Source organism: Sorex araneus, chromosome X (assembly GCF_027595985.1).
Source record: "Sorex araneus isolate mSorAra2 chromosome X, mSorAra2.pri, whole genome shotgun sequence".
NCBI classification, from domain to species: Eukaryota; Metazoa; Chordata; class Mammalia; order Eulipotyphla; family Soricidae; genus Sorex; species Sorex araneus.
Window position 1 is genome coordinate 332,123,278 of NC_073313.1, and position 25,658 is coordinate 332,148,935.

The 25,658-nt window shown below is 46.1% G+C and overlaps 1 protein-coding gene and 1 pseudogene across 1 annotated transcript in view; both read right to left on the reverse strand.

The window, feature by feature from the left end:
- Positions 1–25,658, reverse strand: part of AAK1 (AP2 associated kinase 1) — a 164,713-nt gene that overhangs the window by 39,973 nt on the left and 99,082 nt on the right. Inside the window, exons 5-12 of the mRNA XM_055120573.1 lie at positions 23,906–24,048; positions 17,091–17,212; positions 15,719–15,800; positions 15,108–15,240; positions 12,048–12,151; positions 9,865–9,944; positions 4,368–4,522; positions 2,275–2,585 (exon numbers count right to left, since the gene is read on the reverse strand). Of these exons, the coding sequence (XP_054976548.1) occupies positions 2,275–2,585; positions 4,368–4,522; positions 9,865–9,944; positions 12,048–12,151; positions 15,108–15,240; positions 15,719–15,800; positions 17,091–17,212; positions 23,906–24,048 (1,130 nt within the window). The remainder of the gene's footprint in view (positions 1–2,274; positions 2,586–4,367; positions 4,523–9,864; positions 9,945–12,047; positions 12,152–15,107; positions 15,241–15,718; positions 15,801–17,090; positions 17,213–23,905; positions 24,049–25,658) is intronic.
- On the reverse strand, positions 17,908–18,110 carry LOC129400292 (U2 spliceosomal RNA; annotated as a pseudogene).

Genomic DNA, 25,658 nt, shown 5'->3' on the forward strand with positions numbered 1-25,658 from the left:
AATTAGAGAAAGAGAACAGAAAGGAATACCCTGCCACAGTGGCAGGGTGGGGTGGGGGAGATAGGATTGGGAAGGGTAGGAGGGATGCTGGGTTTACTGGTGGTGGAGAATGGGCACTGGTGAAGGGATGGGTTCTCGAACTTTGTATGAGGGAAACATGAGCACAAAAATGTATAAATCTGTACCTGTACCCTCATGGTGATTCACTAATTAAAAATACATTAAGGGGCTGGGTAGGGCGTTTGCCTTGCACACGGCCAACCCGGGTTCGAATCCCAGCATCCCATATGGTCCCCTGAGCACCGCCAGGGGTAATTTCTGAGTGCAGAGCCAGGAGTAACCCCTGTGCATCTCCAGGTGTGACCCAAAAAGCAAAAAAAAAAAAAAAATTAAAAAAATCTATGGGTTCAAAATAATATTAAAACAAAATAAAACTCCATTACCAGGAATAGTTATTTTATTTCTGGTAAACCTTTGTGTCTGTGTGCATCGCAGGGTACAAACAGTGCTTCCGGGTAATAAAAAAGTTGGTGAGAAAAGTTCTTCATAAAGGAGAGTGTTAGAATATTTTGCCATCTCTAATAAATAGAGGAATTTAAGGAAAGTTCAGGAAGAACTGCTAAGCTCATGGGAAAATTAAATGAACAGAATAAAATGGAAAGTCAATCACACCAACAGGCTCTTTTTAGTGCTGGGGATCAAAGCCAGGGCCTCGCATCCACAAGGCAGGTGCTTGACCACCGAGCCGCCTCCCCGACTCGAGACTAATGGGAAGAAAAGACAACCGGGCATTTCCTGATGAGAGGCACCGAGGGGAGGGATGGGGGAAGAACTATTAATGGACTCAGATTCCAGCTTCCACAGGAAATGGAAAAGCATATAAAAGTGCACCACAGGGAGGCCATTAGCCAAACCTAGAACATCGAAAATTCTGCAGGACAAATGACCCAGTTTCTTAAAAAAGACAAACAATGAAGACAGAGAAAGAGAAGCTCACCTCCAGATAAAAGGAAAGTTAAAAGATCAATAATTATCAAATGAGTATGTTCTCGGTCCAACCAAGTATAAAAGATTGATGAATGAATGAAAATACAAGGAAAATTACTAGGGAAAATAAACCACCCAAAATAGTAAATAGAACACAATACTATATGTGGACCATGTCAGGACCCCAATTCAAACAAGTCAACTTAAATTATGAGAGATCAGAAAGAGTTAAACACTACTGACTATTGGATAACGAATCACTATTTTGTCTCAGTAAGATAATGGTGTCGTACTGATGTTAGGAGAAAAAGAAGAAGAAAATAGCTTAAAAAAAAAAAAAGTTCCAAAGTTCCTGAAAGAGAGCGCCGCAGAATGTCCTGGACATTGTACTCTATCCATAACAAGCAATACAAAACAAATCCTCTAGCACTGCCTTTTCAGCAGGTTTGAGTGGTGATGGGACTGGTGTCAAAATATCGAATGAAGTTACTGGTGCCTGCTCGAGCAAAATCGATGAGCAACGGGAGAACAGTGACAGTGACAGCCAAAGTAGAGAGAGAGTATGGGGGAAACTGCCACACAGGCAGGGGAAGGGTTGGAACTGGGGTGGGGAGGAGGGGAATACTGGGGATTTTGTGGTGGAAAATGTGCACTGGTAAAGGGATGGGTGTTTGATGATTGTATGACCGAAGCTCAAACATAAAAGCTTTGTGACTGTATCTCACGGTGAATCACTAAAAAGGAGGGAAAAATAATTTAAAAAAATATATAGTGGCTGGAGCGATAGCATAGCGGGTAGGGCATTTGCCTTGCATGCGGTTGACCCGGGTTCAATTCCCAGCATCCCATATGGTCACCTGAGCACCGCCAGGGGTAATTCCTGAGTGCAGAGCCAGGAGTAACCCCTGTGCATTGCCAGGTGGCCAGGTGTGACCCAAAAAGAAAAAAAGAAAAAAAATGTTCCTCCCCCACACTGAGATTCCTCAGTCTGCTGAGAGTCCCCAAGGCTGGGCCGGGCTGATGACCCAATAGGCCAGGGTGCACGGCTGGGGTGAGGGATCCCAAGTGTGATCCCAGGAACACACAATCCCTGCGTGGAGCAGTGACACCCCCACCGCTCCCCCCATACTGGTGGGTCTGCCCTTCTCCCCCTGCCAAAAATATCAAGAGGAAAGATTTCCCAGGACTCCGCCCTGTGCTAACGGTGTGGTGTGGCAGGGTTGGCTCTGCCCTGCCAGAGCTGCCTGAGGCAGCCGGGTGCCGCTCGGGCCCTGCCTCACCACCCACCTGCTGGGCCTGGGCTTGCGGCGGCTGCTGGTAGAAGGTGCTGGCCGGCTGCTGGGCCTGTGGCTGCTGGGCCGGTGGCTGCTGGGGCTGCTGGGGCTGCGGCTGTGGCTGCTGCTGCTTGAGGAAGAGTTGCTGCTGGTGCTGGGGAGTGGCCTGGGCCTGCGCGGGCAGACCCTGGGCCTGCGAGGAGGGTGGCGGCTGAGGCTGCGGAGCGGGCGGGGCCTGCGGCTGCTTGGGCTGAGGCTGGCTGGCAGGGGGCTGTGTTTTCGAGGGAGGGACACTGGGTAGAAGGCCAGGCTGAGTGCTGGATCCTGCAGAGAGAACACATGTCCCGTCAGGGCTCGAGGCTTTTCCAGATAAAGATGCCCCCTGACTGCCAGAGCAATGCAAAGGGGCAAAGACGTGGCTCTGTAACCCCAGGATCCAGGAATTCCTGCCTTTGTACCTGGAAACGGCTTTCTTCTTCTTCTTCTTCAAAATTTTTTATTTGATAAGGCATTTCACAATATTTGATTACATTTAATGTTCAAACACCAATCCCACCACCATTACACCTTCCCACCACCGTATTTGGGATGTTTCCACCCCACAGCTTTCTTCTTGCTAATGTGTTTTTATTTGTTTATTTATTTTCAAAAAGGCTTCAGGACTGGGGGGAGAGCTCAAAGGGTTGGGGAGTACCAGGTCTTGCATGCAGCTGGGGCTTAGACTGATGTTTGGCACTGCATGGCCCCCGGAGCACTGGCAGGCGGCAGCTTGGTGACACCCCCCCCCCCCCCCCCGGACTGCATTGCCAGGGTAAGGCACTGAACAATCATGCCTGCAGAGTCAGGTGGAGTATTTGAGAATGGCCTCAAGGGCCCCCTGAGTATTAGCTGAGCGGCCCCTTCATCATTAAAAAAAAAAAAGTGTTTTAATTCTTGCCTCTTTCAAAAATCTTCACTGATTTACCAACCAACTTAGTCCAATGATCACCATCCAATTTAAGTCAAATTACTTAAGTCAGCATCCAGAGTATTTGCATAGAATGGGTCTCTGATGCCACTGAATAACATCCCTGTACTACGAAGCATATTGCAGGACAAAGGCGTTCTTTCACGGTTTATGTATAAGTCACAGAACTCCAGCCTGGATGTCTGGCTGTAAGGAGTTAGCCACCAAGTGTACTCAGAAACAACATATTGGTAGTGAATGGCTGAATTTACCTACTCGCTAATTTAGTTTTTCTCTGTCTCTGTCTCTCTCTCTGTCTCTGTCTCTGTCTCTCTCTCTCTGTCTCTCTCTTCCTCTTTCTCTTTGGGGCCATATCCAGTGATGCTCAGGGGTTACTCTTAGCTCTGCACTCAGGAATTACTCCTGGTGGTGCTTGGGGACCATATGGGATATCAGGGATCGAACCCAAGTTGGCCACATGAAGGCAGGAGATAGTGCCACTGCACCATCTCTCCAGCCTAACTAATCAACAATTTTGATCTACGCACTTTAAGAAGCTAAACACAATCCTCTCATTCGAAACAGAATACCCAGACAACGTGATGATGGACCCTTTAAGGGGGAATTATGAAAGAACAAAGTCCCCGGGCCTGGAAGACTGCCTACATGACAGGGCACATGCCTAGCACATCCCTGGTAACCGCGTGGCCCCGGAGCACCACTGGGTACAGTCCTTCTGGCCGCTGAGCACTGAACTGTCCTGTGTTCACCAACAGGCTAAGCATCACCAGCAATGGCCCCTACCCAAAAGGAAAAAAGGAAACAATTTCTGTGCCAAAAGGGGTGAGTCTCAATTCTTTCAAGATAAGGGTAAGTAAAGAGGTTAATATGAAATGCATGGGCCAAGCCACCAAACCAGGTCAAGATAAGAAAAAATAAAAACACAGGCCTCTATGGCCTTGGCCAACCCCAGAACTCACTGAGAGGTACCCGCTTTCGTCAGCCACGAGAGGCAGCTCCCCTCCAGGACCTCAGGGAAAGCCATTATCTGCTGAGCCTCTGGATTTGATCCCTGAAGCAAAAGCAGGATCTGCAGGTCTTGGAAACCACCCAGGATGACAGAGAGATGTAACCAGTCCCAAACCAGCCCAGTGACTGACCTGTAGCCTGCGGTGGGGGCTGAACCGTGGCCCTCTTCCGAGGTGTCAGGGCAGGCTGTATGGGAAGGATTCCTGGGTTTGGCTGAGTCTGCCCGGCCTTAGGCCTCTGACGGGGCGCGATGGAAGTCTCCGTGGTGGGAATGGGATCTGTCAACCTACGAAAGGAGAAGAAACAGAAAATATGAATGTTAAAGGATGGAAAACAGGGGAGAGGCGAGACAGAATGGTTGTCTTTCTCCCTCCATGCCCTTGCAAACTTTCCAGATTCACTTATCTGATAATTCCCAGAGAATGTTCTGCAGGATATTATTTACCAATAGATGTTACAAATAAAGGCTCCATGGACACATACATTTTCATGTATTTTTTTAGCAGTACTTATGTCCTACAATCCCATCCAATTTATAGGGAAATCTGCATGATTTCATCTTTTACGGTACAGTATTCCATCGTGTATACATAGCACAGCTTCTTTCAGCTGTCACTGAACATGCAGCAAAACTCTACCTTAGTGAGTCATTGTCATTTTGAACTTTCTAACACCCATAGCCAGATTGAATAGAAATTAATAACAGAGAGGACCAGTGTGTGGTCTGTTTGCTCTACATAAACAAGCAGGATCTGCTGATGGCACTAAAACCAGGTGTAACTTCACTCATTTAGAGCCGTTCAGGCCATGTGCTACTTTACATATCAGATCGGAGTATCCTTCGAAAATGTACTGTGGGGAGTGTAGCTGAGGTCATGACCAGAAGAATCTGGCATCATGAATATGTCCATGGTATGTCTGGCACAGAAGCCATAGAATATAAAAGAGGAAGTGGGGCAATGGCTGCAACCAAGGGATGTCCACTGTGAACTCTGAGGTTTTCCACAAGGCACCCTGAGAAGAATGCTCTGGGTCTGGGTAAAGGACTCATAATTTAAAAGCTGCCACGTTTGGGGCGGGCTACAACCTGGGGAAGGGAGAAGGGCTGGGAAATGAGAAAGTTATTAGTAAAGTGGAGAAAACTGTAAAAGTCATGGATGAGGAAAGCAACAGACTTCTTTAGAAAATCAGCCTACACAAAGCACAAAATGATGCAAACAGTCCTGAAGACCAGCATTTTATTTTATTTTTAAAATTTTATTTAATTTGGGCCATCTTGCCACATTCAACAGAGAGGCAGCCAGGCATTCTGGTGAGCAACGCGGCCGGAGAATGCTTCAGACCCGAACTGGGGCCAGCAACACTGGGGATCTGGACGGAGGAGGTGCAGCCAGCACACCTTCTCCAGATGGAGCCCTGGCAACAGTGAGCAGCAACTAACACGGCTCTGGGATGTGGGACTGGGACACATCCGAACCTCGAGGCCGCATTAGACCTTTTCTAAAAACTGAAAACATACAATCTTTTAATGGAAAACTAATTATCAAATGCTTCCTTAGTAGGGCTGTCTTTTTTGGGGGGAAACTCCCACAACAATAGTGAGTTTTGTGTTGAAATATGGAACGTAATCAAGGTAAAGAGAAAATGAAGTGAAATTCATCAGTTATACAGTGGGGGGTGGGGGGACGGGGCGGGGGGTATACTGGGGATTTTGGTGGTGGAATATGGGCACTGGTGAAGGGATGGTGTTTGAATATTGTATAACTAAGACATAAAACTGAGAACTCTGTAACTTTCCACATGGTGATAAAATAAAATTTTTCTTAAAAAAAGAAGTAAAAAAAAAAAGTCCAGTTAAGAATAAAAAAAATAAAATTTTATTTAATTTGGGGGCTGGAGCAATAGCGCAGAGGGTAGGGCGTTCGCCTTGCACATGGCTGACCAGGGTTCGATTCCTCCGCCTCTCTCAGAGATCCCGGCAAACTACTGAGAGTATCTCGCCCGCACGACAGAGCCTGGCAAGCTCCCCGTGGCATATTCAATATGACAAAAATAGTAACAACAAGTCTCATAATGGAGACATTACTAGTGCTTGCTCGAGCAAACCGATGAGCAATGGGATGACAGTGACAGTGATTTAATTTGGGGGTTTGGGGCCACACCTGGCAGGGCTCAGGATTTACTCCTGGCTCTGCACTCAGGAATCACTCCTGATAATTCTGGGAAATTATATGGGATGCCAGGAATCAAACCTGGGTTGGCTATGTGCAAGGCCAAGTACCTTACTTACCCTGTACTATTTCTCTGGCACCCAAAGTAGCATTTTAGAAGCAACAGGATTTGGGGCTCAACTAGACATTGAGATCTGGCTTCCGTGAATAAACTAGTTACACCACACTGCCTCTTTTTAAAAGCCTTGTCTCCCCTGTGCGCACAGTGAAGAAAACAAGACCGACTTCAGAAAACAAATATAAATGTCAAAGGCATCTATGACTGACTGAAGCACCACTACGCAGACTAGAGAGTGCTTGGAATGTTTGTCTGCGTGAACCTCAATTAGCCATAAGAAAATTCTGAGCTTTAAAGACAGGAGAGCTGGCCCTTACTTGTCCTATTTGTATGATCTTGGACAAATCACTTAGTGTGCAGAGAAGATAAGGGAGTGGACACTCGAGTCCTGGTTCCAACTAACTTGGTTAACTAACTTGGAGCAACTTACTTGAATTCTAAGTCTCACTTTTCTCCTAGGTGAAATGAGAATAACTTCTTTGGCTTGTGTTAAGGGGGAAAAAAGTGATCTTCAGTATGTAACATTCCTAGCACGGTATCTGATACATATGATACCTTAATTCATAGAAATTCCTTTAGAAATAAAGGGGACCAGGGGTCAGAGTGATAGTACAGTGGGTAGGATGTTTGCGATACACGTGGCTGACTCAGGTTCAATCCCCGGCATCCCATATGGTCCCCCAAATACTGCCAGGAATAATTCTTGAGTGCAGAGCCAGGAGTAAATCCTGAGCATCACTGAGTCTGACAGAAAAGCCAAAATTAAAACCCCCAAAATAAAATGGACCATAGCAATAGTACAGAGGTTAAGGTGCTTGCTTTGTATGCAACACCCCCAGGTTTAATCCGGCACCGCAGATGGAGTGATCACTGAACTACACTGCCAGGAGTAAGCCTTAAGCACTGCCAGGTATGGCCCCAAAACAAAGTGAACAAGCCAGCAAAGAATTAAGGGCTGGAGACTTGGCTCAAGGGCTAGAGCATGAGTCTTGCAGGCGAAAGCTCTGGGCTCAATCTTGGCACTGCATAGTGCCCTGAACACAGCTGGCCTGAGCATGGCCTTGCTGGAGAGGCCCCGGGACCCCAAGAACTACTAGAAGCAGCCTTCCAAAATAAAAAAATGGAATAAAACATATATATATATATAATTGAAGGAAAAACAGACATCTTAGAATCGTGGAACAAATGTGATGATGCAAATGAAATGGTTAAAATTACAGACAGGACAAACTGGATCCAACTTGTTGGAAGGTCAGTATGATCTCACAGCAATACTGAAGTCCAGGCAAACTAGGAGTCTGGGCACTCAAGTCTGTAACAGTTTCACTGGCATATCTGATGTTCACATTTGTCTTTGAATATTATTTACTCCATGTAACATAACAGAGTATAGCTCAAACATCATCTTTTATTTTTTGTTTTTTTTCCCTAAATTAAAAAAATGTGTATGCAAAATAATAATAATTTTAAAATGCATATGCCTTGTGGAAATGGGGATAGGAGTTCTTGCTTGGTCGCTATATAGACCATGTCTTGGTCCAGTTCAAGATGGTTATAAACTTTGGCACAGCAGGCAGGGTACTTGCCTTGCATGCAGCTGGCCCATAATCCCCAGAATCTAATATTCTTCCCTCAGTACCACCCAGAGTGATTCCTGATTCCAGAGTAAGGAATAACCCTGATTATAACTAGGTATGGCCCAAAATATGAAACAAACAACAACAAAAAACCCAAACAAGATGGTCACCCCAAAAGACTAAGCTAATTAAATCATCCCCCAGAGGTGAGCATGGGAAATAGAAGCACTAAGTCAAACTACTACAAAGGAAGATGGATCCAGGTTAAGTGTGTTAAAAGCCAATGCATACACATACACACACACACTCTCTCTCTCTCACATACACACACACACACACACACACACACACACACGGACGGACCACAACCAGTGGTGCTCAGGGCTTATGCTTACTCCTGGCCTGTGTTCAAGGACCACTCCTAGTGGGACTCGGGGGACCATAAAAGGTGTTGGAGAACAAACCCAGGATAGTTTTATCTGCTGCACTATCACTCTAGCCCCTAAAACCAAAGTCTTATTACTTTAAAGATGCATCTGGAATAACTCTATTTTTTATTAAAAAAAATGAAATATACTGTTGTGTTAAAATTTACACATTCTCATCTAGGATACTATGATATTTGCTGCTAACTTTTCCTTGCCATGGGAGTGTGGTAGAAATGGGGTATGCGTATCTCTTGAACTACCTGCAGAAGCTGCCAGCTGGAAGGCTTGGCAGGCGTGAGGAAGTGCCAGGGGGAGACTTTCTACTACAAAGAGTAAGAAAGATCCAGCACCTCAGCCCTGTGTCCCCGAAGCCCAAGGCCGTGCTCACCCGGTGGCCACACTCCCCAGTGGCTCCTAGTGCTCACATACCAGCTACAGGGAGATTCATTGACTTTTCTTTCCCTCCCTCCCTCCCTCCCTCCCTCTCTCTCTCCCTTCCTTCCTTCTCTCTCTCCCCTTTCTCTCCCCCCTCCCCTCACCTTCCCCACCCCCGCCCCCGGCATTGTTCTCTGGCTACTCCTCTCTGTGCTGAGGATCAGCCCCTGATGACAGGAATTCATACTGCCTAGGCAGCCACATGCAAGGAAGGGGTCTTACTCCCAGTACCATCTCTCCTGCCCGTTGGAGTTTCTAGGTCACTCCACCCAACCCTCTCTTCCCTTTGCTGAGGGTCAGATTTACTCATGGCCTATGGCTTCCCAACTCTCCCTAGTTCCTCTTTATTTTTCTTTTCTCTCACAGAGAAGTTTCCTCAACACAACGCTAACTTCTCTCATTCTCTCTTGGGCATCTGCTTCCTGAGGGGCCCAGGTCTTCGTGGAAGACCCTTGGAAGCCAAACAGTCTGACTGGTTAAGGTCAACCACGGAAGGCTGTTTATTACTTTGTGGACTCAGTACTTTGACCCCTACTTTCCTACTGTGGGTTCAAGTTATGGAAAGTAAGAACGAAAGTGAGGTGGAGGCCTGGGTGGTGAGGGAGGCTAAAGGAAAGCCAAGCCACATGTTCAGGCCAATTGAAAGTCTGCCGTAGCTTCCTCTCTGAATGTCCCTGCACCTGCTCCCAAGCAAAGGAAGCAGCTGTGGAATTCTTGACTCTTTCAAATGCAGATCACTGCGTTTCATTCCAGTCCTCCTTCCACTCCCAAAGAGAGCTTGCTTTCCTTTCCTGCGCAGCCTCTGGTCACGGCTCTTTCGGGATCAAGAAACACAAGTCACTCTCGCTTGTTACTCAGGCGACCAGGACAGGACGTATGCTCTCTCTGGCCCGTCTTACCTGGCCTTTGGCTGGGTTTTTTTTGCAGCTGCCTCACTGGCTTTCACAGGTTCAGGAAGCTTTGCAGGAATGGGAGAGTTCTAGAGGATGGAAAGAAAGTTGTTTTGTTTAAAAACAAACAAACAAACAAAAAACGAACATTACAAATCTCATTTACAAAGACTAACTAGCATGATTGCTCTGATGGAAACAGACACTGGGGGCTTCAGGAGTATCTTCCAGGCCCAGAGATATGTTAACCAAAGCGCGTCACACTGGACTCAACCCCAGGGGTAGGGGAAGAACTGAGAGTGGGAAAGAGCAGCCTGAGAAGGCACGCTCTCTCGTCCTCTCAGCCTCCTCCCATAACCAGTGACAGTCTCTCCGCTCAATCCCGGCATCCTTCCTTCCTTAGGACCTGTGGCAGTGATGTTGGGAAAGAAAGGAGAAGAGACATCTGCAATCTCTGCCGCTATTCCAGCTCTCGGCTAGATCTCAGAGAAGATCCAGAGCTGACCAGTGTGCCCAGCCAGGGTATGTTTCATCTTCAAGTGAAAATCGGGGAGAAATCCAATAGCCACGCTGCGCCTGGTTGCTGGGTCAGCACCTCAGCAGGTGAGATGTGACACAGCCCACAAACCAAGCAGCGCTCCTCCACATTGGCTCCCCAGCATCCGCCATCCACCTGACGCCACGCCTTGGGGGACAATGGCTGTCCATCACCAGACCACTGAGAGCAAGATATCAAATGACGCTGAGAGTGGGACTATTCGCTTCTAGCTACTGGTTACCTCTCTGAATGCTACCAATTAAAAATCACAGTACTGAACTCTCTATTGGGTAAGTGGGGCAGCCAAAGAAAACACAGCCATGTTAGGTTATCATCCAGAAGTTGTGTTTTTGGATCTGGGGAGCCTGATAAATGAAATACCACTAATAAAATGGACTTTCAGAAGGGATCTCCCATTTCCTTCGTGCTTCCAGGTTGGGGGTCAGGGGTGCGGTTCTGCTGGAAAATTCCTCCTAGCTCCTTTCACACCCTTTAAGCATTCTTTTCCCTGGATGGGATAAAAGGTAACCTATCTGACTGATAAGACCAGGAGAAACAAGTGAGCTTGTCTGGTCTGTCATTACGCTCCTTCCTTCGGGGGAAGCTTCTCTCTTAGGAATCAGACACCCAGTGCCCAGCTAGCTAGGCAAGTCTAATAGTAAGGGAGCCTGACTACTCAGGCTCCGTTCTCTCCCTCAACATGATCAGCAATAAAGGCAATATTCTGAGCTCCCTCGGAATCCTTCCTGCTGATTCCAAATGTGGGAGTGGAAGGGGTGTGTTATTTATCAGGACTTCAGGTCCTGGAACGGTGGCATCCAAAGTTCAATGCTGGACAAACCTAGTTAAAAAACTCCAACTCTGAACATAGTATTTATTACAAAAACACATAAGAGAGCTGGGTCATGCCACGACAGGCTATAAAAACATGCCGGCTATAAAAAAAGAGCATTTCTATTATGTTCTGAAAATTGTGCACGTAGAGTTTAGTGAAAAGTGTAGAAACATTTTGATGCTCTAACATGTGTTAGTGGGAGATTTAAGAGAAGGTGTGTGAGTTACTGATGGACAACAGAAGAAGCAAAATCAAGAATGCTCTGCGGCATTAAAGGGGAAAAGGGATACGGAGCCTAATCCTGGGCCTTACCCCAGAAAAGTATCCAGGTTCATCTAAGAGGCATGAGGGTCAGTGCCAATTAGGTCATTAGATGGGAGAGTCTTCACTCAAAAGTGTCCAACCCCGTGTCTCTGATATGTTTCCCATAATGTTTTAGAATTAAATGCAACGGGAAAATGGGGTTCTCACTGCAGTAACTGCTTCAGCGTAGGCCTTACTTGAGTGCCTCAACCTAGAGAAAGGACAGCCTATGACACAAACACCCTTAAAAATTCTAAAGCTGGGGGCTGGAGCGATAGCACAGCGGATGTTTGCCTTGCACGCGAATGACCCAGGTTCGATCCCTAGCATCCCATATGGTACCCCAAGCACCGCCAGGAGTGATTCCTGAGTGCAGAGCCAGGAGTGACCCCTGTGCATTGCCAGGTGTGACCCAGAAAGAAAAAAAAAAAAATTCTAAAGCTGGTTAACAACCTTAAAAATTCTAAATGACAAATGGAGAATGTTTACTTCCTCTAACAAGCCCCTTTCACGTACCTGTACATTGGGAACTGGGCATTCTTTCTTGAGTAGTTTAAATGAGAAGTAGGAGACCTGGTAAATATCTGGCCTTTTGTCGGGGTCTGGTTCCAACATATATCCTAAAACAAATGTGTAAACTTATTTAATAATGCCCTGACAGTTATTCTATTAGATAGGAAGCATAATATCTCTGTGATCAGATTTCTTACTTTTACATTTTTAGTGATTTAATTTTCCCATAAAATTCAGTACAATTTGCCTTGTACACTCAGTCCTTTGAGCTCTATGGCCCTCAAGCAACAACGTTTTAAAAACTGGAACAAAGACACTTGAATCACACACACTGTGCATTGCACAGCACTGATGCAAACCCTCTACACCACCTTCATAGTCTAGGGCTTAGAAGTTACAGGGTTTATCTTCTAGCCTCCTTAGTTTATACCATCTTGCCAAATAAAAGATTATTCTTTCTTTTGTGGAAGAGGCTGTGGTCTGAGGGCACAGCAGGTGGTGACAAGGGGCGACTCCTCGATCAGTACTCTGAGGTCACGCCCAGAATAGTTTGGGGGACCACTCAGTACTCAGATCTTTGGATCAAATCCAAAGATCCCATATGCACCAGGGGTGCCCCTGTCCTTTGAGCTATCTCCCTGGCTCCAGAAAGTTATTCTTAACCATTAAAAACAAAACTCAAACTACGAATTTATTCTTTTGCTATTTTTCAATCTAAAAAATTTTATAGTAACAAATACATCTCTGGCTTTACTATAAACTAAGGATCATTTCACATTTCTATTTAAAACTTCTGTCTATTCTGAAGCTGGGTGAAAAAAATCTTGCAGAAGACACACAAACACACATAGGTACATAGTAAAACAGCAAAGCAAGGCAATTTACTACTTAAGGAATCAAATGATTAGTTTGTACCCGAAATTCGGAAAAGATCAATGAGGTTGCAGCTTTGTGGAGACCTAGAGAAAGCAGAATTCTCTTGAAGTCAGAAAAAAAAATTAGCGCAGCCAAGAAAACAATTCAGGGGAGAGAACAGCCTAAGCAAGACGGGACTTGGAGAAAGACGAGAGAATGCCTTGCCGCCCCGAAACAGGGCAGAGCACAGGCTTCCCTGTTGTTAGAGAACTGAGAAATAAGGCAGGCTGGGCGGACAGAACCAGAATAGAAAGGCTCTGAAATGCCGTGCCAGGAATCTCGGTCCTGAGGGAGACTCAGAATCTGGCCCAAGAAGGTGGCTGAGCAGGGACAAGGATAAGGTGATATTTTATAAGCTTAATTTTGGGGCAAAGAGGTGCCAGATAGACTGAAGAGAGAGCAGGAAAGTAGGTGGCCAATGCAATCATCTAGGCTTTAGTAGGTACTACGGTGACAGAGAAAAGGAAACAGAAGAAAAGGCAAAGAAAAAAAATGAATGCTCCTCAGTACATGAATGACTCCTCTCTCTTGCCAAAGAAGACCTTAAATGTCACTAATCCTGGTCGTGAATGGTGATGTCACTGACAGAAAATGAAAAGCTGAGAGGGAAGTCTTGTATTGGGAGTAAAAGAGACGGGAAGGGCAAAGACAATATATTTTTAGACTTGCAGTTTAGAATGACAGTTTCAGACTCGGCAAATAGAAATAGATGTCTGTGTTAGAACCATAGGTTGTTTTATCTAAAATGAATTTGCTGAACTCATGTTAAAGGAAGAAAACATTTATGACCAAATAATAATAATATAATAATAATAATAATAATTCTACCATTTTAGCCCTAAATTAGGCCATTTTTTTGGCCATATTTCTTTCTAATCTCATTTGTATAGCTGCAATTCTAGGATAGATATGTTTTAACTCCAAAAACAAATCATTAATTACATGCCATACTTCATTCTTTTAAATACTTTCCTCCCCCTTTTAAAAACAAACATGAGGAGCCGTAGTGATAGTACAGCGGGTAGGGCAATTGCCTTGCACGCAGCCGATCCAGGTTCAATGCTCGGTACCCCATACAGTCCCCCAAACCCCACCAGGAATGACTCCTGAGCACTGCGGGTATGGCCAAAGAAACAGTATGTATATATGGAGTTGATTGATGGAACTGGCAATTATGACTCCTGAGCACTGCGGGTATGGCCAAAGAAACAGTATGTATATATGGAGTTGATTGATGGAACTGGCAATTATGTTAGCCTGCGTATGGTACCCATCAATTTTCAGTCTCAGTGTGTGTTTTCCAATACTAGAGGAAGAATTTTGAGAATTAAACGAGGTACAAGTAACACCTCAACAAATGTCAGATATTCTACACCACACCTGCTGCTTCTATTTTCTCCCCTGCTCCCCACTGAGAACCAAACTGGGTCGTTTTGGATTTATAATCCATAATGGTTAAAACTTGGGTGCTCAATGTCTTGGCCAATACAAAAAGATGATAGAAGTCTGTTTCTTTAGAGTCTTAGTAAAAGCGTTTGTGCAATGATGACTTATTCTACCATCTGGGTAATGAACATTAGTACATTTGCTTGCTACAATGATACAAAAGAATAAGGACTCTTCAAAAAACACTTTCAACAAAGCACTGAGTTTAAATGCTTGTTATCAAATCCAGTGATTAACCTAAATGAGAGGAAAAACCTATTTCCAGAGAGTTATACAGTCTTAATTATGTATTCATTCCAGCCAACGCACTGCAATCATTTTAATTTAAGTTGCTTCCAGTTTTGCAGAGATGAATTTCTTATCACTTGATATGAGTCAGCTGGACTCCTTTGGTGGCACAGCTTTCAGAAAGACTTTAAGAGAAAAGAACTGCACTGTAGTGCTCAAAAGACAACCAAGATTTTGGCTTGAGTGGCTGATTCAGGTGTGAAATGGTTTTTGTTCCAGCAAAAAGACCCTTGCCCTAGCTAGACGTGGCTCACTATCTTCAAATGACCAACCACTATCAACTGATTTCTTTATCTTTACATTCACCCTATTCACTACTGGGATCTGATTCCTTCATTTGCCAGTTCATACACAGATATTAGAAATGGGAAAATTAAAAAAAAAAAACATAGACTAGAAACTTGAAATACTTACTAATCAGGCAGTGCATGTCTTGGGAATATCGAGAGTTATCAGGAATCGTGAAGTTTCCATCACAAATTGCCACCTGACTCTCTCCAAATGGCAAAGTGAAGTAGCACAATTTATACAACAAGCATCCAAGAGCCTAAAAAAAAAAAATAAAGTAGAATGCTATTTGTAGTTTATCTGCTCTAACTGTAAAGGGGTCTGAGAGATCGTGGCATCATTCCACACTCTTAGGAGATATAAAAAACAAACAAGTACTATCAACCTATTAGAAACTTGAACTTGGAACCAAGAGCACAATTTAGCTATTGATTTACATTGTCTCTACATCAATACCAAACTGTGCTCCAGTAAAGAACAAGTATTTCAGCTGTTTTACAAATGAGTAACATGTGAAAATCACCTAAACAATGGGCAGTCACCGGAATAATTTTCCACAGAGCTTGACGGTAATTTTCTTTGACATGCTTCAAGCAGTGGTTGGTCAAGAATAACCCTGAGGGATAAGTAGATAATGACATGGTACAGTGGCCACTTGTGTTTGCACTGGATTAAACTGGGAGTTTCTCGTTAAGGAGGCTGGGATCTGAGATGCGGATAGGTTAGTTGACACCTACCCAAATGTCTGCCTTCGTAGTGATGACTTTGCCACTGTACAGGTTGACCATTTCTGGTGAGCGATAGGACAGCGTTGTGTATCTACAATCAAGAGATTCATTTTACATTAAATATATGTCAATGTTATAATTATAAACGAGGGGCAGCAGAACTAATTTTCTTTAGAAATTAAAAGAATCTAGTTGCTTGGGAGTAATATGCAGGAAGAGAGTATGAGATATTAGTGCAAGTCAGGAGCAAAACTGTCCTTGGCATCACGCACACCTGGGGTACACCAGCACCCTCCTGCCATAAGGGCGTGTGGACACCACAGCACTACATAAACTCTACAATTAACTTTCTCGTTTGAGCCCTCAAACCACAAAAATCTTCTCTTTAAGTGATATTGTATTTTGCTTATTTTTCTTTTTTAAAAACCAGTAATTCACTTCCGCGTGGCTCAACAGAGATGTAATCCTGGACTGGACACTGTAGAATACATTGGGAGATGGATGTATTCTCTGCCATTAGAATAGAGACCACGCAAGAGTCCTGCTCTTCACGATGGTGACAGAAAAGAATGTGGTATAAATAAGGGCAGTTTCAGACAGGAGTAGCTGGCTGTCGCCAAGCACATGACTTGTGCTGCCTGTGCCTCCGGAGCCCAGAGGCCTGTGGCTCAGGCATCCGTCAGGGCTGTGCACCAGCGGGAAGTCTGCCCGCACCAGGCTTGGTTGCCTGGGGTGATGCACCAGAGAGAAGCATCGGGATAGAAGGGCACCCATCAGGCTTCTGATTTATTGGTCACAATACTGAATGCTGCTGTCGGCAAAAAATCCCACACTCTGGACAATAGGAGAAAATTACTGGAGTCAAGAATTTAAAGAAGCATTCTTCTTTTTCTTGGAAGTCAGCAATTCAATTTCCGGAGAGATTTCAATGGCCCTACTCACCATTAATTCCACTAGACCACAGGTGAGCTCCTTATGAGCAAGAAGGAATACACAGCAATTTAGGGTTCAGTAAAAGGCATGTCCATCTGAGTAACAATAGTGTCACAGTGGCTGTGAGCCTATTTAAAGACACCACAGTGCACAGGGTTGCAGCACTCAGCTTTTAAGGTACCATGACATAAATCAAACTATCTATGTATAATCAATCTTGGACATTACCAGGGTACTCTAAGATTCTTTCATTTCACTTTGCTGATCAGTGATTCTGAGTGTCCCTTCCTATCCTCCACTTAACACTGAACAGCCCATTTCTAACAGGATGGTCTGAGATGAGGATAACTGTCCAACTGTCTCCCCAGTCTGCCCTTCTGGTCCACAGTAGACAGTGATGCTGCAGGTCTGCTAATGAACAGAGTCCAACAGAGGAGGAAAAGCTTACTTCTTAATTTCATCTTCCACTGCATTCACTCCTTCAGCCTGAGGATTCTGGAACTTGTTGGTAGCACTTCCAAAGTCACATAGGACGTAGTGGCCTCGATCATGGAGGAGGATATTTTCAACCTGGAAAACATCATTTTGAAGTCATGTACAGGAAAATCTGATTTGCAACCCCATAAATAATACATTTTTGAATCTCATTAATGTGCATAAGAAAGTGATTCTCCAAGTACCTCACCAGGTCATTCCCGTGGAAGAGAAAGAGGTGCCCTGGAAAAGGGTAATGTAAGTGGAGTGTACAAAACAAGAAAGAAAAACTCCACAAAGGCAAAGCAAGATTCACATGTCCGTACATTTCTAGCCATATCGCTAACCTCTACAAAGCAAAACAAACAAAAATAGATCTGACCCTTTCAAGCTTCTGCAGTTTTGCTTTGTGCTCTTCTTTCAATTTAGGTCATGCCCTCTGACCTCCAAGTCTCCAGTCAGAATTTGATTTATTTTTCAAATTCCAGTTCAAGTCTTCTGAAGTACTCTTTAGGTCTCATTCAGAGGCATGCCACCCCTTTCCTGTTCTATGATGCCAGTTATTTCACTCGGCCCTCCAAAGTGCATGTACTAACTGCTTTGCTACACAAAATTAGGATTTTCAGAATTGATAAACACTGATTATATTTTAGTTGCTTCTCAAAGTGATAAAGGACCTATGGGCAAACAGTTTTCCTGCTAAAGTACTACCCTGGGGGCTGGAGCAATAGCACAGCGGGTAGGAAGTTTGCCTTGCATGCAGCTAACCTGGGTTTGATTCCCAGCATCCCATAAGGTCCCCTGAGAACTGCCAGGAGTAATTCCTGAGTGCATGAGCAGGAGTAATCCCTGTGCATCGCTGGGTATGATCCAAAAAGAAAAAAAAAGTTATTGCCCTGTTTTTTTTTAATAAATGAATTTTTGAGCAATAGATGAGTACTTAAAATGACAACAGGTACTACACTTGATCTTAGCCAATAGGCCACGAAGCGATAGCACAGCAGGTAGGGTGTTTGCTTTGTATACAGCCGACCCAGGTTCAATTTCTCTGCCCCCTCAGAGAGCCCGGCAAGCTACTGAGAGTATTTCACCTGCACGGCAGAGCCTGGCAAGCTACCTGTGGTGTATTCAATATGCCAAAAACAGTAACAAGTCTCACAATGGAGATGTTACTGCTGCTCACTTTGCTTGAGCAAATCGATGAACAACGGGATGACAGTGCTACAGTGCTACAGAAGAGCACTTAGAAAGACCAGAACTTAGAGAAATTTCTGGTATCAAAGAGCTCCATAATAGCATGCAATAGAGTACTGACTACGGATGACTTCATCAACATTTGGTACAGCATAGAACAGTATGCTGGGGAAAATGGCAACCCACAGGCCAGAAAGACAGTACAGGGGTAAATGCACATGCCTTGCAGAAGGTGGACCCTGGATTGATCCTCAGCATGATATGGTCCTCCCTACCCCTACATGTCCTCCATCCCCACCCTGCAGGGAGCAACCCTCAGTGGAGTTAGAAGTAACTTTTAGGGTGTGGCCTAAATCCCCCTCTCAACAAAAATGACCACCAGAAACTCTTGTTAGGCCAGTAAGTCCATACTTTCCACTGTCTTTCATCTTTCCACTGTCTTCCAAAGGCTAGAAAACAAAGACAGGTCCTACTATTACTACAACTGATTCTTTTCAAAAGCCATCTGATCGAGGCTGGAGCGATAGCACAGCGGGTATGGCGTTTGCCTTGTATGCTGCCAACCAGGTTCTATTTCCAGCATCTTATATAGTTCCCCGAGCACCACCAGGAGTAATTCCTGAGTGTAGAGCCAGGAATAACCCCTGTATATCGCCGGGTGTGACCCAAAAAGAAAAAAAGAAGAAAAAAACCCATCTGATCAGCCACAATAGTCTCATTTCCACACTTGGCTCTACAATTTCAGTTTTTCTGAAAAAATGTATTATATGGGCTGGAGAGATAGTACAGGCAGTAAGACACTGGTCTTGCACACAGCTGATCCGATCCAGGTTGACAGCCAGCATCCCACATGCCCCCTGAACCCGAGGCAGGCATGATCCCTGAACACTGCAAGGTGTGACCCTCTTCCTCAAAACAAAAAAGAACAAAAATTATATTATGCATCATATTTATTTTATTATATGTTACATCAGTTAAATCTTTGCTATAAATTGATATATGGTTTATTATTTCTTATTCTTACCGAGTCTCATGGGCTGGAGCAATAGCACAGCGGGTAGGGCGTTTGCCTTGCATGAAGCTGACCCAGGTTTGATTCTTCTGCCCCTCTCGGAGAACCTGGCAAGCTACCGAGAGTATCTTGCCCGCACGGCAGAGTCTAGCAAGCTACCCATGGCGTATTCGATATGTCAAAAACAGTAATGATGAGTCTCACAATGGAGATATTACTGATGCCTGCTCAAGCAAATCGATAAACAATGGGGTGACAGTGACCAAGTCTCACAAAGTGGTTGAGAAACAGAGGCTGCTGGTTAATTCATAAGCCTGAATTCATCTGTAGAAGCCTAGTTTAAAATCTATTCTTTTCATCTGGTATTTGGGTCACACCCGGGTGTGCTCAGGAATTATTCCTGGTTCCGTGCTCAGAGTTCACTCCTGGTGGGGCGTAGAGCACCATGTGGACCATCTGCAGTTCCAGGGTCTAAGCCAGGCTCAGCCATATGCAAGGCAAGCCCATCTCTTCACCACCCACTTTATTGCTTTTTTAGATAGAATATGTTTCTATCTAGGGGTACTAGTGCACCTGGGGAATTAGTGAATTATAATTTTTTTTTTTTAATCTTTACTGGGGCCAAAGCAATAGTACAGCGGGTAGAGTATTTGCCATACACGTGGCTGGCCCAGGTTCAATCTCCAGCATCCCATATAGTTTCCCAAGCCCCGTCAAGAGTAATTTCTGAGTGCAGAGCCAGAAGTAACCCTTGAATATTGCCAGGTATGACCCAAAAAGTGAAAAAGATAATAATAAAAAAACCCACAAAAAAATCTTTATTGTGGGGCTGGAGAAAGAGTACAGTGGATAGGGCACTTGCCTGAACACAGCAGACCTCGGTTCAATCCCTGGTTACTTTCCAGAGAAGCAGAATTCCGGAATTATACTATATCTAAGCTAGTCCTCACCATCAACTTGCCTCTTTCACTCCCACAAGACAACACCATAAAGAACTTTAAGAAAAGCAAACAACAACAAAAAAAAAAGCAAAGGGGGTTTATAAAAGAAGACAGGAGAGTTCAAAAAAATCAATGGAGGGAAAGCTTTATCAATACCAAAAAAATCAATGTAAATGGGAACAATAAACCTTCACTGGTGACCCTGCAAGTTTGTGGAGGGGACCAGATGAAATGAAAAAGACGAATCACTGAATACACTGGATACCCCTATATTCAGTGCCGGGTTGACCACGATCCCCAAGGAAAACTGAAACCCCAGGACGGGATGTTCTGTGGGGTTAGTGCTCTCGTGAATGAGGCAATGAGCTCACGCTGGCCTTGAGGAAGTGAAGGACTTAAATAAGTGAAACCACAGGAGCAAAGGCACAGAGGCAGGAGTGACAAACAAGGAGAACAAGATAATCAGCCCCAAAGCACCTACTGTGTGCTAGACACAGTTCTGTGTACTTTCACCCCAGGAAACCAAGTCATTCTTACGGCCTCCTTGCTATTCGTATTATTTCCTCTTCACAGAGCAAGAAGAGGGCGATTTACCTCGTGTGCCTGAGGTTGAAGGTGCGGAGGGCAGGATTTGGGTCAGGCAGCCCTCCTGCTGGGACCATGCCCTCACCTCCTGCACCAGTCTGGGCAGTGAAGAAACACATACAGTTCCATGGGCTAAAGAGAAGGGCGAGGGAGGAGAGGGGGCCAGAGAAGCAGACAGAGTGAAGCCACGGGGAAAGCCACATTCTGGGAATATCAGCCCGGGACAGAGGAGAGAAAACACGGGAGAAAGGGGAGTGAGCAGGCAGCCGCACAGGTGTGAGAGGCCTGGCGCCAAGAGGCATTCAGCAAGATTACGATGGTGGAGACCTAGTTCTGATTGCGGAATTTGCATAATGACTTAGGTTTTGGCAGGCACTGAGGATGGAAGCCGAACGCTGGCTACCACCACTTCCGGCCCTCGCGCCCTTCAGCTCTGCGAGCGTCCCGTGCCGCCGACCTTATTTCCCGGCCTGTCAGCTCACGACGGTTATTAAAGTTGTCACTCCCAGAGTCAGCTTATAGCATCGGCTGAAAGGTCTGGGAAGCGGCCTCCTGCTGACCTCCTCGTCTTGACGTTCCTCCAAACAGACAGGGCATTCAGGCAGCCCAGTCACAGAGTTTATTACCGCCGGAGACGGGAGAGGATTAGATGAATACAGGTTTTCACATCTGTGTTTCTAAAAATGGGAAAAGGCTCTTCATGCTATTGTACTTCAGGAGTACAAAATACCTTTTCCGAAAGCAAAAGGGAGACACTGATGATTTTTATTTTTTTCTGTTTCAATGCATTTAACCCTTATTCCTCCTTTAAAGGCTTGGACAACTAACATAGTTTTATGCAGCAAGATCAAGCCAACCAACAAAACCTGCGGTTCCAACCTGGCATGGCTGGCCCTGGACCCGGAAGGGGGGTTGCTCCAGAGCACTGGTGCTGGGAACGGTTCCTGCGCACCACTGAGTGTGGGCACAACTGTGTGATGGGCAGGCCCGTCCAAAAGGAAGAAATGGGGCTTACGATTCAAATGCTACGATAATGTACTTGAGGCAAGATTGTCAGTATCGAGTGGTGTCAGCATTATGGTTCTTTGGAACATCAGCCACCTGCAGACTGGGCCAGTTTTCAGCAGTGCCCCGTACGTCACCAGAAGGAAAGTTCACGCTTGTGAGGACCAGGGCTGGAAGGGTCTGCCTCAGTTCCGCCTGGGAACCGCACACTCTGCAGTGGGCCATGGGGTTCCAAGGCTGGCCCCGCCGGGCCCTGCGTCCCACTCTTGCTCACAGTGTGGCTGCTATGAGCAGCCCCAGAGAGCAGAGAGCAGCCGACGGTCTCTCTGGCCAGCCGCCCCCTGGCTGGCACAGGCTTCCCCAGGATGATGGTGGCCGCTCCCAGCACCAGCTGAGCTCAGAGTCTCTGAGGCTGGGGCTGCATGGAGGCAGGGCACACGGGCGGTACGTGGACTTTCCACTCGGGCCGCAGGAAATAGGGGCACAGCAGGCACACGGACCTGCCCCCACACGCGATCCCCATGACATGGGTGAGAGCAATCAGGTGACGGCAGGCTGCTGACAGCTCAGGGATGTGGGGTGTTTGGGAAAGCTTCGAGCCAGACGAGCAGGAGACAGCGGGGGAAGGAACACAAAGACTCCTCCGCCAATCGGGGTGCGCGTCTACTGATGCCCCGATTCCCTTGGCAGGGGAGAAAGGCGGGCAAAGGTTCCCAAACCACCGCTGGCAAACCAGCACTGTCTGGCCACAGAACAACATGATGCCCGGGCTCAGAGCCCACCCGGGGGAGGAGTTGGGTCCGGGGGGGTCAGGCTATGGAGGGGAGTAGAGTGTGGCGGCCTCTTGCTCATGTTGCGCCCTCACCCCCGACTCATCTGCTCCACATTCACTTGCCGAAGCATCTCCCAGGCAAGTACAGTTAGTCAATAAGGGTCTCGGGCTCCTACTGCGTAAGGTGACACTGCCCATAGCCCCGGGCTAGAGGCTGAGGTCTACACGGCTGGCTCCAGCCCCGCACCACCTCACAGCAGCACCAGGAACGCCACAAGGCATTATTGCTAGGATTGCGGGAACTGGAGGATGGTCCTGGCTGAAACCGCAGGGAAGCCCATACGAGTGTTTCTAGAGGAAGAACATGGCGAGGCCTCTGTGAAAGGACAATCAGGGCCTTCTCTGCCTCAGCAGCTCCCTGCCTCCCTCCAGAACCCCCTCACTTCCTGTGCCTGCAAGGGGCGGACAAGACAGGTAGGAGCTCATTCAGCTGAATGAGACCCTACCACCATCGGTTCTGTCCTTTCCACTCCACAGAGGGAAAAAAATTGGCTCAGAGGCAAAATGACTAGAAGTATCAGCGGAGGAGGAGGAGGAGGAGGAGGAGGAGGAGGAGGAGGAGCTGCAAGCTGGTATGGGGGCCCGGAAGGAGAGGCTCACCCAGCAGGAAAAGGCCACATGGAGAAATGGCGGACAGATGCTGACAGGGACAGGCGAGTGCCCTTTGCATCTGACAGGACGGAGAGCACTGCCCATGTTCATCTCACAAAGCGCGGACACTCCAACAGTACAAGTCACATGGGGAGTCCGCCAGCGTGCAAAGCCTAAATGGCATTAGTTCCACTCCACAAACGTCGTCAAGTATGTGCAATGTCAATGGCCCGGTGACGGGATGGCAGTTGGCAGGACAAATTACAAAGATCATCAATTAGTGGATTGCTGCAAAGTATGTACAGAATTGAAAAACCAAATGCTATTTATGTAGCACATTACTTTGTATGACCTTGGAGAAGTGACTCTCAGAATATATTGGGAGAAGTAAAAAATAGCCTGTGTTTCAAGCATTTGATGATTATAAAGAATTCTGAAGGCTATTACATAATGAAACAGATATCTGTGCTATATCATTATTTTTTTTTTCCTTTTTGTATTTTCTCTCTCCAAGTGGAACTCTCTCCCCACGCCGAAGGTGGGAGCATATTTTGAGCGTGCCCCCAGCACTACAGGCTCTTGCCCATTCCGATGGGGGAGGGCCCGAGTGGCAGGAGGGGGAGCCGTACCTTCAGGTCCCGGTGGATGATGGGCGTTTTGCACTGGTGCAGACGGGCCACAGCTTCGCAGGTGTCACAGAAGATCTGGAGCACTTCGTTCTCCGTGAAGCCGGTCTGCAGGCGCTGGTTCATCAGGTTGACCACCTGGCCGCCTGAGAGGGGGGTGTGCAACCAAAGTGATAAAACACTCAAACTCATGTCAGTGACCCAAGAATGAATGGCCGAGGCCAGCCAGAGAGATAGCACAGCAGGGAAAGCGCTTACATTGCACACAGCCAACCTGGGTCTGAGCCCTGGGGCCCTCACGTCCGCCAGGAGTGATCCCTGAGCACAGAGCCAGGAAGAAGCCCTGAGCACTGCTGGGTGATGGCTGCCCACAGGGAGCACTATGAGGAAACAGATGGCTAAGCCAGGCTGAACTTTGACTGCAGGACTAGAGGAGTCTCCTCCAGAACATAAAACACACTTCCTTTAGTTCACAAGGCATCTCAGAGGAGAACAGCCCTAAATTAGATTTTTAACATTAATAGTAGTACAGACAATATGGTCCCTCAAGCGCTGTCGCATACATGGTCACTACTATCTCTGCGGACTCAATCTGCCTCATCTTTCAGTAAGAACCAGACCACACACAGACCCTAGGAGCAAGACGAGGACAGACTTCCAGTCTTTAGGACTGACCATGACTCTGGCCTCAGAACTTGTCACTTGGCCTGTAGATGTTAGGTCAACATGTAATATCTAGGGCCAAAAGACTGATGATCTAGCTTACAAATGATTCAGATCCTGGGATGGACTCCTATAGTGCGTTTCTCGAACCATTTCATTGTCCAGAAAGAAATGGCAGGAGGAAACACACCGTCAAGTTCAAGTTTGGTGGCATTTTACAAAATCAGATTAGAGAGCCACGGAGATTACCATTTAACATCACACATTAGGTCAGTTAGACATGAAACTTCCAGTGTTTCTCTGAAAAGGAAGCATGAGTGGAACTAAGGGTGACTGCAAGCCAGGGAACCAAACAGAAAAACAAGCTTGTAAGTGGCAGCTGCTTAGGCCAAAAAAGCCAAAGCCACACAATGGCTGTATGAAATAAATGCAGTCAACTCTGAATAAATCCACGCGGCTGTCTTGATTTCCTGAGCAAAATGTTGTTTGAAACTCGAAGCTGTCAAGTACTTAACTCCACACTGTTCACGGTAGAACCATCTGAATGTAGCCTTACTAGGAATCACAGCTCTCTGAACAAGGAGAAGGGGGGTCACTTCCATTGGACAAAAAGGACTCTTATACCCTACAACACAGGGATGGTGGTGTGGGTGGGAAGGAGGACAGAGGCGGGAGGAGGGGATGGAGGAAGCGGCATTGTTTTCTTAGGCCATCTGGACTTCGGGCTTTATTATGTGCCTTCATCATTTATTTTAAAGCATCACAAAGAACACATTTATTTTCATTCTCATTCATATACATGCACCAAATCCTCCTAAACCTAACTCCTCACCCCCCGACACACACAAACACACACACACACACACACACACACACACACACACACACACACACTATCAAGTTTTATCGTATCCACCTTTCGAGTTCCTTGTGCCAAATGGTCCTTCACAATGTAATAACCATCAAGAAATGACTGGCTCTGCATCTTTTAACCTCTTCGTTGAAAATGAAAAGTTTAAGAACAAACACACATCAGGGTACAGCCCACGCGCAAGGACACTGGCCCCTGGCCCCTGACAGCCTGCGCGCTGGG